The 17,617-nt window shown below is 18.7% G+C and overlaps 1 protein-coding gene across 1 annotated transcript; it reads right to left on the bottom strand.

The window, feature by feature from the left end:
* Positions 1-863: 863 nt before the first annotated feature.
* Positions 864-4,117, bottom strand: LOC113219371. The gene is made up of 4 exons (XM_026445997.1): positions 4,075-4,117; positions 1,536-1,731; positions 1,280-1,391; positions 864-941 (listed from the first exon to the last, which is right to left on the bottom strand). Exons 1-4 carry the CDS (start codon positions 4,115-4,117, stop codon positions 864-866), a joined length of 429 nt encoding a protein of 142 aa, XP_026301782.1.
* Positions 4,118-17,617: the final 13,500 nt, after the last annotated feature.

Genomic DNA, 17,617 nt, shown 5'->3' with positions numbered 1-17,617 from the left:
ATGGGGAATTCTTTAATGACGTCATTCATATCTTCGCACGGATTAGAAAATAAATTTAAAGCTTGACCAGACTCAACTGGCCGATTATATAAATCAATAAGTAGAAGGCAGATAGAGAATTAAAAAAAGAAGAATTAGAAAAAGTGAGAATTAAAATGTTGGGAGTCCAAGGGAAAGCAATACATAACTTTATCAATGACAAATTAGAAAATATAGTTCTACTATAATCCAACTTTGTCAAAACTATCAAGATATCCAATAGCTGTATCGCTCCGGACCGATATCACAAGAAACAAAGTTGCAGTGAACAGAGCCATCTCCCAAACAGATGTACGTTCTGTAAGAAGTGCTGAGCACATAATTCTCGCGCATATTCTCTTTCAATGTATATACAACAAAACAAAACGCATTCATCACTATGATGACTTAATCGATTTTGTTATTGTAAAAATTCCAAATAAAATAAATTTCCCAAATAAAATAAAGTGATTGAAAATTAAGTAGTCCTCGAATTAATTATAAAGGAGCAAGATTTTCGTGATCCATATTATAATTCGTTATAAGGATGGAAGCTATCTTGGGTATAATAGAAAAAAGTTATTAAATATATTTGCCATTGCCCATCTTATTTCAAAAGGATGAATTGAAACATCAGATGGCGAGGTACTTCTTATAATCATAGATGATTAAAAAACAATGCCAAAATTGATGATCAATGCCCTGCAATAATTTAATATTAAAAATCTTAAAATCCTTTTGACAATGTCTCTAAGCCTAGATCGAAATATATTAGGATGTCCTATAAGTTTGTTTTTTTTTCTTGATACGAAATGAATACACGATATTTGTTGTTTAAGATTAATTTATTGCGTTATGTCTGAACCGTTCTGGTCAATATGAATATCAATATGTCTATCACGTTCTCTCATTATTTCCTTTTTCTAAAATTGTTGAGGTTTATTTGCAAAAAACATTTCTCGTTTTTTGTCGCTTACGGATTGGAGCCATTTATCACGAAAAGAATTTTTTAATAACAGGAATAAATAATAATCGGATAGAACAAGATCTGGGAAGCACAAAAAATGCGATAGAATATCCCAATCAAACTGTAACTGCTTTTTTCTTAGTCAATGCGATTTTGGATTGTCATGATGGCCTCGTCGATTTGCGAATTCTAGTCATTTTTCTACTATGGCGGTTTTCAATTCAAGTTGATTCCAATATTTTCTAAAATTGATTGTTTTATCTTGAAAGGAACTTATAATAAATTTATATATACCTTTTCAATGTCAACAAATGGATAAAAGAACTTTCTTCGGGTGAAGTCTAGACTTTGCGAAAGTTGAAGGTCTATTGTCCTTAAATCAAGTACATTTTCGATGCATTTTGATCTTGAAAAGGATCTTTTTCAAATCTCTGAAGAAGGAAATCGCAGATAAAGACGTGGTTCACAAAGTCGGTTTTCGTCAATACTTATGGTCAGGTGATTATTTACCATTTTCCAGGAAATATTAATGGTATCCACTATCTCTTACATATTGTATCGCGGATTTTCAACAAGCATGGCCTTGATAAGATCTATATTTGTCGTTGCTGGGCTGTAGGTTCCTTCATTTTTCAAGTCAAAATTGCCAGCTCTATATCTTTTAAACCAATTAGGGATAGTCGTAATAGTTATAGCATCATTCCTGTAAACAATACAAATATTCCCAGTATCATTTTCACTATCACCTATTTTAAAGCAATAAAATATAATAAATGCTTCCTTTGATTATTCATATTGAACAGTAAAAAAAGTTTTAAAAGAGTCACCAATGAACATACTTTAAAAGAGCTCTAGAATGACTGAAACTATATAAACTAATAAACGACTAATAGATAAGCATGTTCATATGACTATAATAAGACATCGTATAAATATTTAATGAAACCAGAATAAAGTATTATATATATTTGGAACATATATACAGAAGAACGTAGACACAATAACAAAATTAAGAAATTATATTTCGTGAAATATAATAAGACATTCATATTGCTTAATTAATTTAAAAATAAATAAAATTATAGAATGATACATTTTTTGAATAATCCAAATATGTAAAAAAAAAAAAGAAAAATTAAAGGAATCTCAAAATAAAAAAAGTATGATTATGAAAATAGAAATAAAAATAAAATTGAAATGAAAATTTGGAATGAAAAAAAATAAATATGAAAGAAGAAAACAAAAAACATAAAATGAAAAATAAAAATCAAAACATAAAAATAATAAAAGTGTTTTTAAAATTAAATAAATATGCAGGATATCATACAGGAAAATGCAATCGAATCTAGGTTAATGAACAAAGCATTATTAAAAACAACTAAAACAATAGTATTATATATAAAAACTATTCCTCTTTACAAGTTAATAGCTTACTGGTTTACATAAAAGTAAAATTGAAAGGAATTTCATATTATAATTTCATATATGGAAACAATCCGTACTGAAATAAATATATTTCAAATGAATTAAAAATAATGAGATATATACATGTTATAATATAATATAATATAGATTCATTATAAAGATAGAATTATTACATATATCAGAAAAAATACATAAGATTTTGCAAATATAAAATTTAGAAGAAGCAAAATACTTATAAATATTAATTATAAAGATACTAATTATAAAGGAATGCAGAATAAATCATTATAAAATAATACAAAATTTCAAAGCGGAAATCTATATCTATATCTAACGGGACATATTTACAAGTGTGAGGATATTAAATAGAAAGATCCAACAGAAAATAAAAAGAAGTCATATATATATATATATATATATATATAATATAATATCTAAAATGTATATTAAATTATAAATTGAAATTAGAATGCACTAAAAGAAATGATTAATTGAATATGCAGATATGGATTTGATAGAATGCAAAATAGAAAATCAAGCAGCGAATATAGTGAAAATAGTGTAAAATATAAGATTAAAATATAAAATACAGATTAAATATACATTGCTTTATCTTCAATAAAAAGTAGACAATTTTTTCAAAGCAAAATATATTGCTTTAAATGAAGCATGTCAAGAAAGATTGTTGTTTATAAAACTGTAAGATTTAAATTTTATTAAAAATAAAATTTTTAATAAAATTATTGATTATTAATTAATTTAAAGACAAAACTATACATAAGACATTATAGCAATTATAGCAGAAAAAAAATGTGCATATTAAATACATTTTATAAGAAATCTCAAAGAAAATATAATTTAATTAAAATATAATTCTAAATATATGATTGCAGATTTAACCAAACTATTGGAAAAAAAAACAAAATTGAAGAAGCTGTGAATTGAATGAATATGAGCAATGAAAGATAATGTTGTGAAATATAGAATATAGAAATATAATAGAAATATAAAAATAAATAATTAAATGAATAACAATGTCATTTTATATTATAAAAAAATAATATGACAGTCTTTTCTCCTATTTTTCCTACTTTCGCTCTATGATTTTTTGGAAATGTCATTTATTTCTATATGTATGCATGCATAGCAAGACAAAAAGATATTAAAAAAAAAATCAAATTAAGCTTTATTTTTCAACATAAATATTTTAAATAAAAATTCGTATGATGAAAATAAATTCAAATTACTTTCATTATATTCATATATTGAACAAATGTGAATATAAATATTTTCTGTAACAATATAAAGTGAGGGTATTAAATATATAAGAAAATATAAATATAAATGATAAAAATAAAAAAAATGTATAAAAATATACTCACACAATCATATAAAAGTAAGTATAAGTATAAAAAAATTCGTTAATAAAAATGATATCATAAAATATGCATCCACTGAAAAAAGAATTTAATTTTAAATTCATTAAATAATTAAAAAATCAAATTTCAAATTGAAAAATATTATCAAGTAAATATTTATCAAACCATTATATAGTTAAATATAAAAGAAAAAAGTTAATATATTCATCTCATTTATTGTAGATTTATGAAAGAATATGTATAGTAAATATATTTTAGTGCTATTTTTTAGTACATTTTTCTAACATTGAACTAAAGTATTAGGATGTATAGGATTAGAATATGGCATTAGAACTGTAAGATAGCTTGATCAAAAAATATATCAATTATATCAAGAATTATAATGATTGTAATCCGAATTGTTACAAATTTATAATATTCAAAATATTAATATTATATTATAGTATTCAAAAATAATTTAATAAAAATTTAATAAAAAAATAAATTATTGCTATTATTACATTAAATTTTGACTGTACATTTATGATAGAATAAATATCAGTATACAATCGCTCATTTATTGTTTCTAAAAATACACTGATAGTTGATATTCAAAATATGTATAATAAATGAACTAATATCATTAGTTATTTGTTAGTATCCTTTACTTTGGTATTAGTAAGCTTGTGTATAAGATATAACTTTTGAACGATTAAAAATTATAATAACTAAACTTACGACACATCAGCGATATTATAATTTACCCATTATACATTTTGGATGCTAGCTAATGTGTTTATAGAAATAATAAATAAGAGGCAATTGAGAATTAATGCACTGTTAGAAACACACACATGCACGTGCATACACGCGCACACAGATTTTTATTTATTTACACATAGATATTTATTTTTTATCTCGGAAACTAATGAATAATCGCATTTAAAATTTTATATTTGAGATTCTAACCATTCGTTCTTTCAAATTTCGATTTGATATAATAGTTGTTATACCTTATTATAGCTAAACAATTTAGACGAATGAAATTACAATGATCGAAATTATAATGACAATAATAATGATATTAATATCATGTTTATTAATTTATTATTTTATAATTATTAGTATATAATATATATAATAATTATAAATATATAATAATTATAAGTATATAATAATTATAAATATATAATAATTATTTTATATTATTAGTAATATTATTAATTGCAATTTCTATCACTTATTCTATATTTATTTTCTGTATTATTATGTCTGAAAAATTCACGAAATGTCTAAATTCTCTATGAATAAATATTAAAATTGATAATATTAGTTCACCCATTATATATTTTGTTTGTTTTTTTTATATTTATGTGTTTATATAAATAATTGAAAAAATATGAATCATATGTATATCAATCATATACATAACGTATATTTTGTTACGAACAGGCGAATAATATAATAAGCTTTATGTAATAATAGCATTTTTCATAAGTGCTCGAAAATAAAAGCCAATTACTACATATAAAAAAAAGTTATTTAAATTTTTATTCTTTATAATATACTTAAAAATTATTAAAATTAAAGAGAAGATGTAATTATTTTGCAATCATATATTTTGAATAATCTTCGTAGTAAGAATGAATAAATTGACAAATTTTATTTTTCGAATTATTCGCAAAAAACTTGGATAGTGTAAAATGGAATTTCATCCATACGTATTTATAACAGCATATCTCAATCGGTATAGTATTCTTTTTCTTCATATTACATTATATATTGCATATATATTAAAATATATAAAAAAAATATTGCTTTATTATATTTTATATTTATATTCAAAAATTTATATAATATTTTTTATTGGATTGAAGTGAAGAAAGACTAATCGTATAATATTCAATATATTCAAGTATTTTGATCCAATTATTGTTTATCGGAAATTTTATTATTAGATATTAAATAAGTTGCAAAAATTTACAATTTCAGAATTCACAATACTTCAAATATTATTCTAAAACTATTTGATTAATTATTGAAAATCGATCTTAGTACCAATCTTTTATGTAGCAATCTTTTAGTGTATCACGATATATTTCTTGAAATTTTTTTTTCTATATCGCATTTAATGCAAATTTTAAAATTTTAAAAGTCGCTTGTAATATTTATTTTAAAAATAAGAATTTTATAAAAAAATTATTTTGTAAAAATTTATAAAAAAAGAGATATATAAAAAATATCTCATAAACAAAAATAAAATAGTACAATAAAAACGTACATTATAAACAAGCATTCTAAAAATAAAATGAACTTAAATGAGCATAAACTTTAAAAACGGTATTTTTATGATATGTTTTTGTATTTTTTATTCATGACGAATATTATACAAAAAATAATGAAATCTTGAAATCAAAATCAATTTTAACCATTCTTTTTGCAGAACGATAAAATGAAATGATTAAAAATAACAATAAAAAGACATATAAAAGAAATAATTTTTTGCAAATATAAATCAAAATAAATTTTAATATAAAAAATGCTACGTTAATATGAATTTTACCTCATCTCTAATGGAATTATCCATGTAGCAAATACTTAATATTTCTCGAAGTAAACGTGCTGTTACTTCTACCAATAAAATTCTAGCACTTTATATTTATATATATCTGCATATTAATTCTTTTAGAAAAGATTTTTTTTCTAATATAAAAAATATAATCTTACCTCATTATAGCAATTAGTACAGTGAATATTTAAAACAATAATTTTTGTAGAATGTAGAAGAATCTATAAAGATCGTATAATTTTTTTATCAACATTTCTGAACAAATTTAGTGATATTAAATAAAAATATATGTTATAAAGTATACATAATAGTAATGAAAATTGTACTATTAAATCTAATAGAATTTGATAAGCATATGCTTGGTTAAGTTTATGTGAAAGTATAAGGATTTCAAAATGAATATAAAAAAATAAATAAGAAATAAATTAAAGAAAATAAATAATTAATAATTAAAGAAAATCAATAGAAAATAAAACAATAATAATATTATCATTTTTATCAAATTAGAAAGATATTGGCATTAATAGAAAAAAAGAAGTCATCTTAAGAATAGTCTTAAATATAATAATTAGATTTAGAAATAATTTTAAGTACACCATAATAAAATAATAATTTATAAATTGAAATAATGAAATTTTTCTTTTGAAAAACATAAGATATTTTTGATTTATTATAAATAGAATAAAAAAGAAAAAACATTTCTTGAATAAGAAAAAAAGAATCAGAATTCATATTAATGTGTTATACGGGAACATGTATAGTTAAATATGTCACGATTTAAAAAACAAATTCTAGTGAATTTATCGAAATATCGAAGTTCGTTTTGTCCATCAAATCCAATTGATTTAATTAAATTTTGATTAAATTTCAAAATATATATATAATTTTATGTCTTGTATACTTTAAATTTTAAAAAATGTCTGGAAAACTTCATCTAATACTTTTATTATCAATTTATATATGATGTAACATGAATGAAATATTTATAATTAATATTAATATTAATAAAATCAATAAAATATTGACAATGAACATTAGGTATTTATAATGTGAAATTTATAAATATTGATGTTGAATAATACAATAGATTTCAAATGAAATTATTCGATAAGCTGTAAAAACAATATAAAATAATAGATATATTTTTGAATTAAATAAATCAAAATTCTTTTATAAAAATAGATTTTGTTATTGTTTTACTATACTTTTACATTGTTATGATTAATTATTGTGTTATTATATTATTATATATTATATATTATTTTATTATTGCCATTTAATATAATAAAAATGTATACAAGAAGAAATTTGGTTGTACTTTTTTACATTAAAAATGATATTAAAAGATACAATATATATAATATATTTTAAATATATATATCAAATATATAATCATATCTTGATATGAATCGTTTAAATTATAAAAATAAGAATCCGAATGTATGAATAAATATATGATCGCTATCTATTTGTTACTACCGTTTATCTATTTCTTCTATAAACATATAATCTACAATATTATCAAATATATAATTATCAAATTAATATATATTATCAAATTATGATAAATATATTACAATAAACAGTCGAAACGAGTGTATAAGTCTAAAAATGTAAAAATATTTATCAATAAAATATAAAATGTATTAAAAAAATAATAAAAAATTCCTGAGATAAGCAACATTTTTCTTTGCAAAATTTTCATTATGACTATGTTAATAAATATATAAATATAAAATATAAGATTATATTTTTTAATAAATATAAAATAATATTTTTCATAAAAATAAAATTTTAAATATAAAAATAAAAACAAAATTTTAATAAATATAAGATTTTAATAATTAGTCATTAATTTCTTAGATAATACACTATATTATAATATATCACAGCTAAAATTTTATATTTCAAATTCTATTTTTTTATTCCATCCACTTTAAAATTTCGATTCGATATATGCATACAATGATTAAGTCATATCATCACAGGTAAACTTGGGAAAGAGAAATTATAATAATCGAATTTAGAATGATATCGTAATTAATATCTATTTTTGTAACATTGTTTATTGCAATTTCAATTTTGGAAAGATTGTTTTTATTTATTTTTGCATCCGAAGAATTCATGAAATAAAATCTCCATGAACAAATACTAAGAATAATGACATATCTATTATATCTATATTTATCTATTTATTTATTTGCATTTATATAAACAATTGAAATAGTGGCAGAAACATTTTATTACGAACGTATATTCATAACGTATAGTAAATCCTATAATCTTTATAATTTCATTTCGTAAAAAAAGTTATTTTATAAAAAAATATTCTGTAAATAAAATAAATTTATAAATATAAATAAATTTTTTCTAAAAGAATAATACATTTAAAGCTCATGATTTCTTTGAAACTTATTTTTCATGATGAATACTTTACGATACAATTGTAAAATCGATTTTGCAATCACTTTTTAAACACATTTCCACCGATCCAAAGATATATAAAATTATCTTGCAAAATCAATGTTTCCAAAGTTATTGACAAATAATTTTTCATATACTGTACAAGTATAATTCAATAACACAATATATAAAATTTTTTTTAGAATAATTCAAAACTTTATTATTATAAATTTATTATTATGAATTAAAACTGACTATATATGAAAAAAATATTTAAAATAATGATTTCTTAAATGTGTTTTAAAATCATGAAAATCAATAATAAGAGACAACATATATAGATATAATCTCTGGCAAAAATAAATCAATTTTAATTCAATTTATTATATTAATGTGGATCTTACCTCGTCTCTAATGAAGTTATCTAAGTAGCAAATATCTAGTTTTCGAAGCAAATACGCTGTTACTTCTACCTATAAAATTTTAGCATATCTATATATTAATTTTTATATGTAATGTATATATTAATTCTATTATATAATTCTTCATTATAATGTAAGATAGAATTTAGTGCATTGATTATTTATATAAATAACTTTTGTAGAATATAGGCAAGTCTATATTAAAAATCCTATAAATTGTTTATCTGATAACGCTCCTGAGAATTTCAATGACATTAAATGAAAATATTCATTGTAAAGTATACACAATAATATTGAAAATTGCATTATTAATTCAAATAGAATTTGATAAATATATGCTTGATTAAGTTCACGCGAAAGTTTTAAAATCTCAAAATGAACATACCTTTAATAGATAAAAAAAAAATAGATTAATAGAAAGTAATAATATTAATATTAATATAAATATAAAATAATATTAATATTATTAATATTATTATTTTATTTTCATTATATTAGCATATTTATCAATATAATTGTCATCAATAAGAGAAAGGGAAATAATCAGGTATTTAAAATACGCAAAAAAAAAAAAGAAAAAGAAAAAAAAATTATACATGTTAAATGACTTCAGATATAATTTTCAATTATCTTTTACGTTCTCACATATATCAAATCATCAATAATAATATAAATTTGATACATATTCGTTTATCTTTCATTTCTTCATATCTTTTTATTTTTTTTTATAATATTTTTTAAAATATTTCACAAAAAAAGCATTGCATCTCATGATATTCGTTTTGATAAAAAAAATTTTTAGTTTACATTTTTATTTTATCATAATACTTTTTACATAAAATGGCAATCCCTTTTATAATAAGTTAACTGAACATAAGTTATCTTAACGAAAACTGAAAAAGATTAAAATTTCATTTTTTTGTAAATAAAATGCAAAATTTTATTTTTTAAAAATAATAAGTAAATATAATATTTTAATTGCATCTTATATTGCTCGTTGACGCTATTGGATATTTAAATAGAAATTTTTGTAGAAAACTATTCTCAAGAGAATTCATAAAAAACTAATCAATAAATTTTGATTCTTGAATTATCATATGAATTATGGAGAGTACTATGATATCGTTTAATACATTACGATTTAAAAAACAAATTCATTTTGTACTATTTATAAGTCTAATAAATTTATAAGTCTAATAAATTTAATAAATTCTTGAAAATATTTAATTTTAGTGTCTTGTAATACTTGATATAAATTCTTAAAAGTTCTGATTAATTAGATCTCACCTAATATCTTTGCTATTAATTTATATAATATGAAAAAATGTTAGCTTTATATTAAAAAATTATAAAATATATGAATATATGAATTAAAATCAATAAAATATATAATAAATATAAAATCAATAATATACATAATAAATATATTTAATAATAAACATGATAAAATTGATAAAATTTGATATCGATAATATTACTTTCAATAAGAAAATAAATTAATTTGATTAGTTTGATATGCATATTACAATTGTTTGTAAATACAAACATTCAAGAAATTAAAAATATCTGAAGTCATGCATTCTTTGAAGCTTCTCAACTCAATAATATTATAAAATTCTATATATTGTTGTGATCTCACCTTATAATTTGAAGAAAATGTTGAACAAAATGTTTTCTATTGTAATAATTCATTATAATTATAAATTTATATGCAATATGTAATTATATCTCATATCTTATATCAATATTTTTTGTATTCGATAGCTCATATACTTTTTTTATAAGCTTATTCATCTTATGCAATTTGTCGTGTAAAATACTTTAAAAAAATTCAAATAATATAATTTTGAAAATAATAATGATTGAAACATGATCTTAAATATGATTAATATTATAAATATAACTAATATTTTAAATTAATTCATTTTTATAATTTTCAAGAACGAAACAAAAAATCTTATATATTTCTAAAATATGATACTAAAGAAAAGAAAATAAAATGAAAGAACAAAATTTTTTTTACGTAAATTTGAAAAAAAAATTTTTTTTAAATTATATTTTAATGTATATGAAAATGTAATTTTAATATTTTTATGTTTAGTATTTTTATGTTTAATATTTATTTTTAAATATAATTTTAATTTTGATAATTTTTAATTATATATTGAAGAATAGAAACATCTATAACTATAAGAATAGATAACATCTATAATTAAATAATTTGGATTCAATTATTGATACATATTAATCCATTTTCGATTAGATTATTTTTTTTTATGATTAATAACTTCTTTACATTAGCAACGCGATAAAAGATAATACAATAAAATTTTATTATAGTTATAATTTCGGTTCGATTTGATAGATTTTTTATCTTTTTTATTATGCAAAATTTTTTTTATATATAATTATTGCCATTGTATAGTATAGTGTATAATATAGTAATATAATAAATGATATAAAACCACTTGTTAGTTCAATTAATTCGAAGAGTATATTTAATAATAAAAATATTCATCATAAAAAAATATTTACATTAAAATTTTATGTTATATATAAATTTATAATATCATATAATTAATATGATATTGAATGGAGATGATATAAAAAATTTAAATAATTTAATTATTAATATTTTTGGTTATTTGATCATAAATGATGAAAAATAAAAAAGAAATTTAATGAATATTAAATGTTAGATTAAAATTATATATTGATTTTCACAATCTAAAATGCAATAAAGAATATTTATTTTTCATTTAAAAAAAAATATTATTTTTATATTTCTTTTCCTCATATTTTTGTATCAAAATACAGAAATATATAAATAATTTTTCTTTTATTTTTATAAAAATTTTAATAATATAAGTAATTTTATAATTGCTCATAGTACTTTATGGAATATATAAACACATTATAACATGATTTTATATTTTTGATAAAAATCTATAAAGAGTACGTGAAAATGACTTTTTTTATCAAAATCATTTTTGCATTTTTATTTATTAAATGATCCAAAAATATAAAATCACGCTCTTATAATCATCACATTCTTTACACATATATTTTTATATATTCTGTATATAAGAATATTTGGAAAAAAAAATACACATAAACTTATATTAATATAAAATATTAAGTGAAGTTGTTCATGAAAAATAAATATTTCTTAAATTTATCAATTATATAATCTGGCATTAATAATTATATTACCATAAGTTATGAGAAATTTAAAATATATTATTACATATTTTTGAAAAAAAAATATAATCTTAAAATTCAAAAATATATTTTTTTCTATTCAATTATTTTTAATTTTATTAGCATTTTCTTTTATATATAATTTACCTTACAAATATTATGAAAGTAAAAATCCCCAAATACATAGTTGCTATAATTATATATATGAGAATACTTAAATCGAATTTTTGTCTTTCTTCTTTCGAAGCAATGTAAAACAAATTTAGTAAAATCATACTTATCATTATTGTGTTAGATATAATTAATATTTGTATTACTTGGAAAAGGTTTTTTTGTAATTTTTCTCAATTCCGAATGATTCTAAAATATTGTCTATTTGTTCACATTTTGTAATAATTCTCCTTGAACGCTAAAATAAAAAAGAGAAAAAGATAAAGAAATATAATTTTAAAAAATTTAAATTTAAAAAAGTTAAAAAAATCAAAAAATATATAATATTAAATGTTAATATACTTGTATGTCATTTTTCGATTCTAAAAATGAAAACAAACACGGAAATTGATATACAAATATGGATTGAATCTTATTCTTTAGTAAATCATGTATAATTTTTATAGTTTAAATAATTTTAAGTTATATTAAATGAAATGAAAAATAATAAATTGCATTATGGCAGAGACAAACCGGTTTTTTCACTTGCTTTATTTATTATTAATTTAAATTATCAAAATTTAATAAAAAAGTTTCCAACATTTTCGTGTATTAATTGTTTTATTTGTTTTAGAGATAATATGAAAAGCATAAGATTAAAAAATTATGTTCCTAAGCAGCAGTTATATGTATAGGTAAAAATTGCTTACAATATTGATTTCTATAACATATTGTAAAATCGGCGAGGAAACCTATTTTCTAAATAATTCTAATTAATATCATTTTCAGAATATAATGATATTAACATTATTCTATTGTTTCAATATATTTAATATGATTCAATATATTTGTATATGAAAATAAATATTTACATTATTTATTTTATTTAGAAATCCTTTCATTCAATCAAGTAATATAATACTGATATATTCGTAAAAAATATTGAAATATATAACATTAAAATTTAAAAAAATACTGTAATATGCTACATCTTATACTTAGTGAAAAATATATTTAATATACTTATAGTCCATGACAATAAAAAAAGATTTTTCATGCAAAAAACTTTCCCTGAATCATATCATAAATTATAAGAAAAATCATAAATTTTATGACTATTTATTGGTTGTGAAACATTTTTTTCAATCATTCATAATAATTTTTGAACTAATTTTTACTATTATCAAATAATAATAATAAATAACAACAAAGTGATATTTTTTATATTGTATATTATAATAAACAGTTATAAGATTCATGAATTTGAATGTTTATCATGAATATAATTTATATAATTTAGAATTTTTTCTTCTAAAAATTGATTTTTAATATTTTTTAATGATCTTTTACCTGAAAATTAAGATATTAGCTATTATGAACATCCAAATATTAATGAAAAAACCACCAAATATTTATAAGATATTATTGTAATTTGATCATTGTAATTTCAAATATCCAAGAATTGTTTTATATTTTATAATTTTTGGATTTAAGACATTTAAAGTTTATTATAATTTATTAGAAAATAAATTTTTAGTCATTATTATATCTTGTTAATCCATATTGCTATATATATTCATATTAACAAGAAGACAAATATGGGCTGTATACTCCACAAATAATATGAATGTTAATATATAAAAAAATTTTATATATAATAATAATAATTTTTGTTTTGGAAATATTTCGAAAAATAAATCACTGTGTAATACTTATGAAAAAGAAAGAGTTATTTAAAATGTTGATGTCGAAATATTCAAAAATCATCAAAATCGATAAGAAAATTTTTTTTAATAAATTAGATAAAATAAAGATTTTATCAGAAAATAGTATATCAATTTTTTACAGTTATAAAAAATAGATTTTCTTTAAAAGCAAAATGCCGGAAAAAATTTTATAAATTTTTCAAAGGAGAAAAAGGTCTCATTTAAAAGTAATTATTTGCATAAATCTAATAATGAGAAAATAAAAACATTTAAAATGAACTCAGATAAAAAATTGTAATTGTACAATTTTTTTTAAAATTAATAATTAAAATAATTATTAATTTTAATAATTAAAATAATAATTTAAATATCAATTTTTGATAAAAATTTATTATTCTTTTAATTTCAGATGTCCAAAAAAAAATAATATAAAAAAAGTATTTTATATTAACAAAATACGGCACGTATTTTATAATTTTTTATGAAGTATAGTATATTCGATAATACTATATTATAATAATGGTAGATACTAATTATAAAATATATTTTAAAAATTTCTTATTCATTATATTATGCATTATATTAATAATTATATTAATAAAATTGAACCATATTGTATTAATATTTTACATACAATTATCTTATACAATTAACTAAAGTTGTGCCAGTTTTAACATTTGAAATTCAAATCGAATATCAGACGCTTATCTAGACAAGTGCAATTTTAATATATAAACGAAAAAAAGAAATGTATATGAATGATATAAAAAATCAATTAAAGAATTAAATTTAGTTCAATATTTCCGATATACTTACTTGGAAGTATTGTATATACACTTCCTCTGAAGTGATATATAAGAAATTTTATTTCTAGAATTAATAGAAATAACAACGAACATTAAAATTGATAAAAAACGGAAGATTAAAACGAACACTACTGTATACCAATTCAGCAAGCTTTTTTAGTTTAGTTTAGTTTATTTAATTATTTATATATATTGTTGTATATTATTGTTGTTTTAGAAATATTACTTCTGTATTCAACATTCCAAAATTATAAAAATTATGACGCCTATATATATAGATTAATATACATAACCAGTTTATAACTGATTTCTTGATATGCAGGCCAATTTTTATAATTTATGTTTATTATTTCATTTGTACATGTTGCATATAAAATGATACATATACTAGCATATATTATACTCCAATCATATCGTAATCGTCCTTTAAATTCAAGTACACGTAGACCAAATATTTCATTAATGATAATGATATATTAATGAAGCATATTGAGTTTCTGGTGTCCATCCTAAGATTTATGTTTTAAATGCAAATTCAATTATTATTCTAAAAGCGTATATTAAAATTTTAATAAACAAATCTATGATAAATAATAATTAATTGCTAAATAATAATTGCAATAGATTTTTATAAAATTATATAATTATATTATATAAATTACAATTTCATAAAAATAATTATATAAATGTAATATTATAGTTTAATAAAATTATTATAATAAGATATTTTTTTATAAATTTTAAATATGAATTCAATTTTAAAAGTATATGTGTTTAAATAATGTAAAATTTTTTCTAAAATATATGAACTATGTACAGTATCTATATTAATTAATATGAAAACAAGAAAAAATAGATAATAAATTTAATATCTAAAAATATCAATGAGATGGATCTTTCTGAAAAAAATAATAATTCTCTATCGTTATTATCAAGAAGATCATTTCCTTACATGAAGAGAAATTCTATATTTATTTGTTGATATTTACTCAATTTTCATATTCTTTTAGTTTTGTTCACGCAAATAATATATAATAAAAAAATTATATTTATTTATTTTATTAAAAATTTTCACTTCTTTTATTAATTATCAATTTCTTTTTTTTATATTTCTTCTAAATTATTAAGTACAATTGTAAATTATAAAATGAATAGGTTTATCTGCTTATTATAACCTCTTCGCATTCCTTTATGATTAATACGATAAAGAGAATCGTTATATTATCTGAAACTATATTTATAATTGCATGTTTTCAACATAATTTTCTTTAAAATTATCTAAAATGTACATGTCATTTTATTTATTTATCAATGAAGATAAAATTAAAATGAAGCATATAATTTTTTGAAAGAAATATTAATCTAATTTCCTTTTAAATTAATTTTTCAAGAATAATTTACATGCGTTTCACATTATTAAATTGATGAGAGTTAGAATGCTTGCCACTGAAATTCCTTGTTAAAAATATATTATAATAAGATCTTTAGATCGTTTCTTTTTCAGTTTATGAAAAACCATTTTTATATATATTTTAATACTTCAATTTTTTTAATATTATAATTTGTTTTTAATATATAAATTATGATGATATGATAAATATTTGCTGATTTCGTTTTTATTTTCCATTATTTTAAGGTTTTGTAGATTTTATCATTTTTTTTTTCTTGCATGAAACATTGGCAATTTTTTTAATTATTGTATTAATATATTAATAAAACTTTTGTAATATTTTAATGTTCGATTTATTTATATGATTTCTTATATATAGATTGTAATTGTTTTGTATAAATTTTTTCTTTATAAGAACTTTTTGTGAGAATTTTATTTTAAAAACAACAATTTTAAAAAAATAATATAATAATTATTAATATAGTCAATATATTTTTTTATATATTGTTTTTACATTTTTTCTTTTTCTTTTATATATTTCACATTTAATATAATAAATAAAATATATAATAAATTTAATATAATAAATAAAATTTAATAATTTACATATTATTTTACATTTTGGAATTGAGATTTATCTTAAATATTTCATATGCTATTATATAATATAATATTATATCATTGTATTTTATAATAAGCAAAAGATATTTTTTTTTCTTAGTGCACATTTATATAATTTAATTTACTTTATTCAGTTATTTATTAATTTATAATTGCATTGTGAAATTTGTTTTTTTTTGTTTTAGAAATTAATTATGGCGTAATTGAATTCATTTTCAATATTACATTGAATTTATTACATTACACTATTTTGATTTCATTAATTTTATTTATTTTTTATCTTTAATATAAAACTATATATTATGATTAATTTTAGATTATATAATAATCTAAAATAATAATCTTAAGTAATAATCTAATGGTATTTTTTGTTTAATTTATAATAATCTTTTATGTCATATTATTAAAATTTTTCTGCATTTAAAAATATTAAGCATAAGTACTTTTTTTATTTGTAATATTTTCCCAATTCCAAATGAAATTTCATACGAATTTTATTTTGTCATAATTACTAAATCTTATAAAATTCTTAAATAAAACACGAATCAGGAAACAAAAATGCTCTATTCTCAATTTTCAAA

This window comes from Apis mellifera, unplaced genomic scaffold (assembly GCF_003254395.2).
Source record: "Apis mellifera strain DH4 unplaced genomic scaffold, Amel_HAv3.1 GroupUN_134, whole genome shotgun sequence".
Classification (NCBI taxonomy): Eukaryota; Metazoa; Arthropoda; class Insecta; order Hymenoptera; family Apidae; genus Apis; species Apis mellifera.
This window is presented reverse-complemented; position numbering and strand designations above follow the sequence as displayed.

What these genes read in the sequence shown, in the direction of transcription:
- LOC113219371 (XM_026445997.1), bottom strand. Translation starts at nt 4,117, where the DNA reads ATGCCATATTCTAATCCTATACATCCTAATACTTTAGTTCAAT. An exon ending in TCCTAATACTTTAGTTCAAT is followed by an intron (nt 1,732 to 4,074) that starts GTTAGAAAAATG and finishes GCTTTAAAATAG; the next exon opens with GTGATAGTGAAAATGATACT. An exon ending in GAAAATCCGCGATACAATAT is followed by an intron (nt 1,392 to 1,535) that starts GTAAGAGATAGT and finishes ATCCTTTTCAAG; the next exon opens with ATCAAAATGCATCGAAAATG.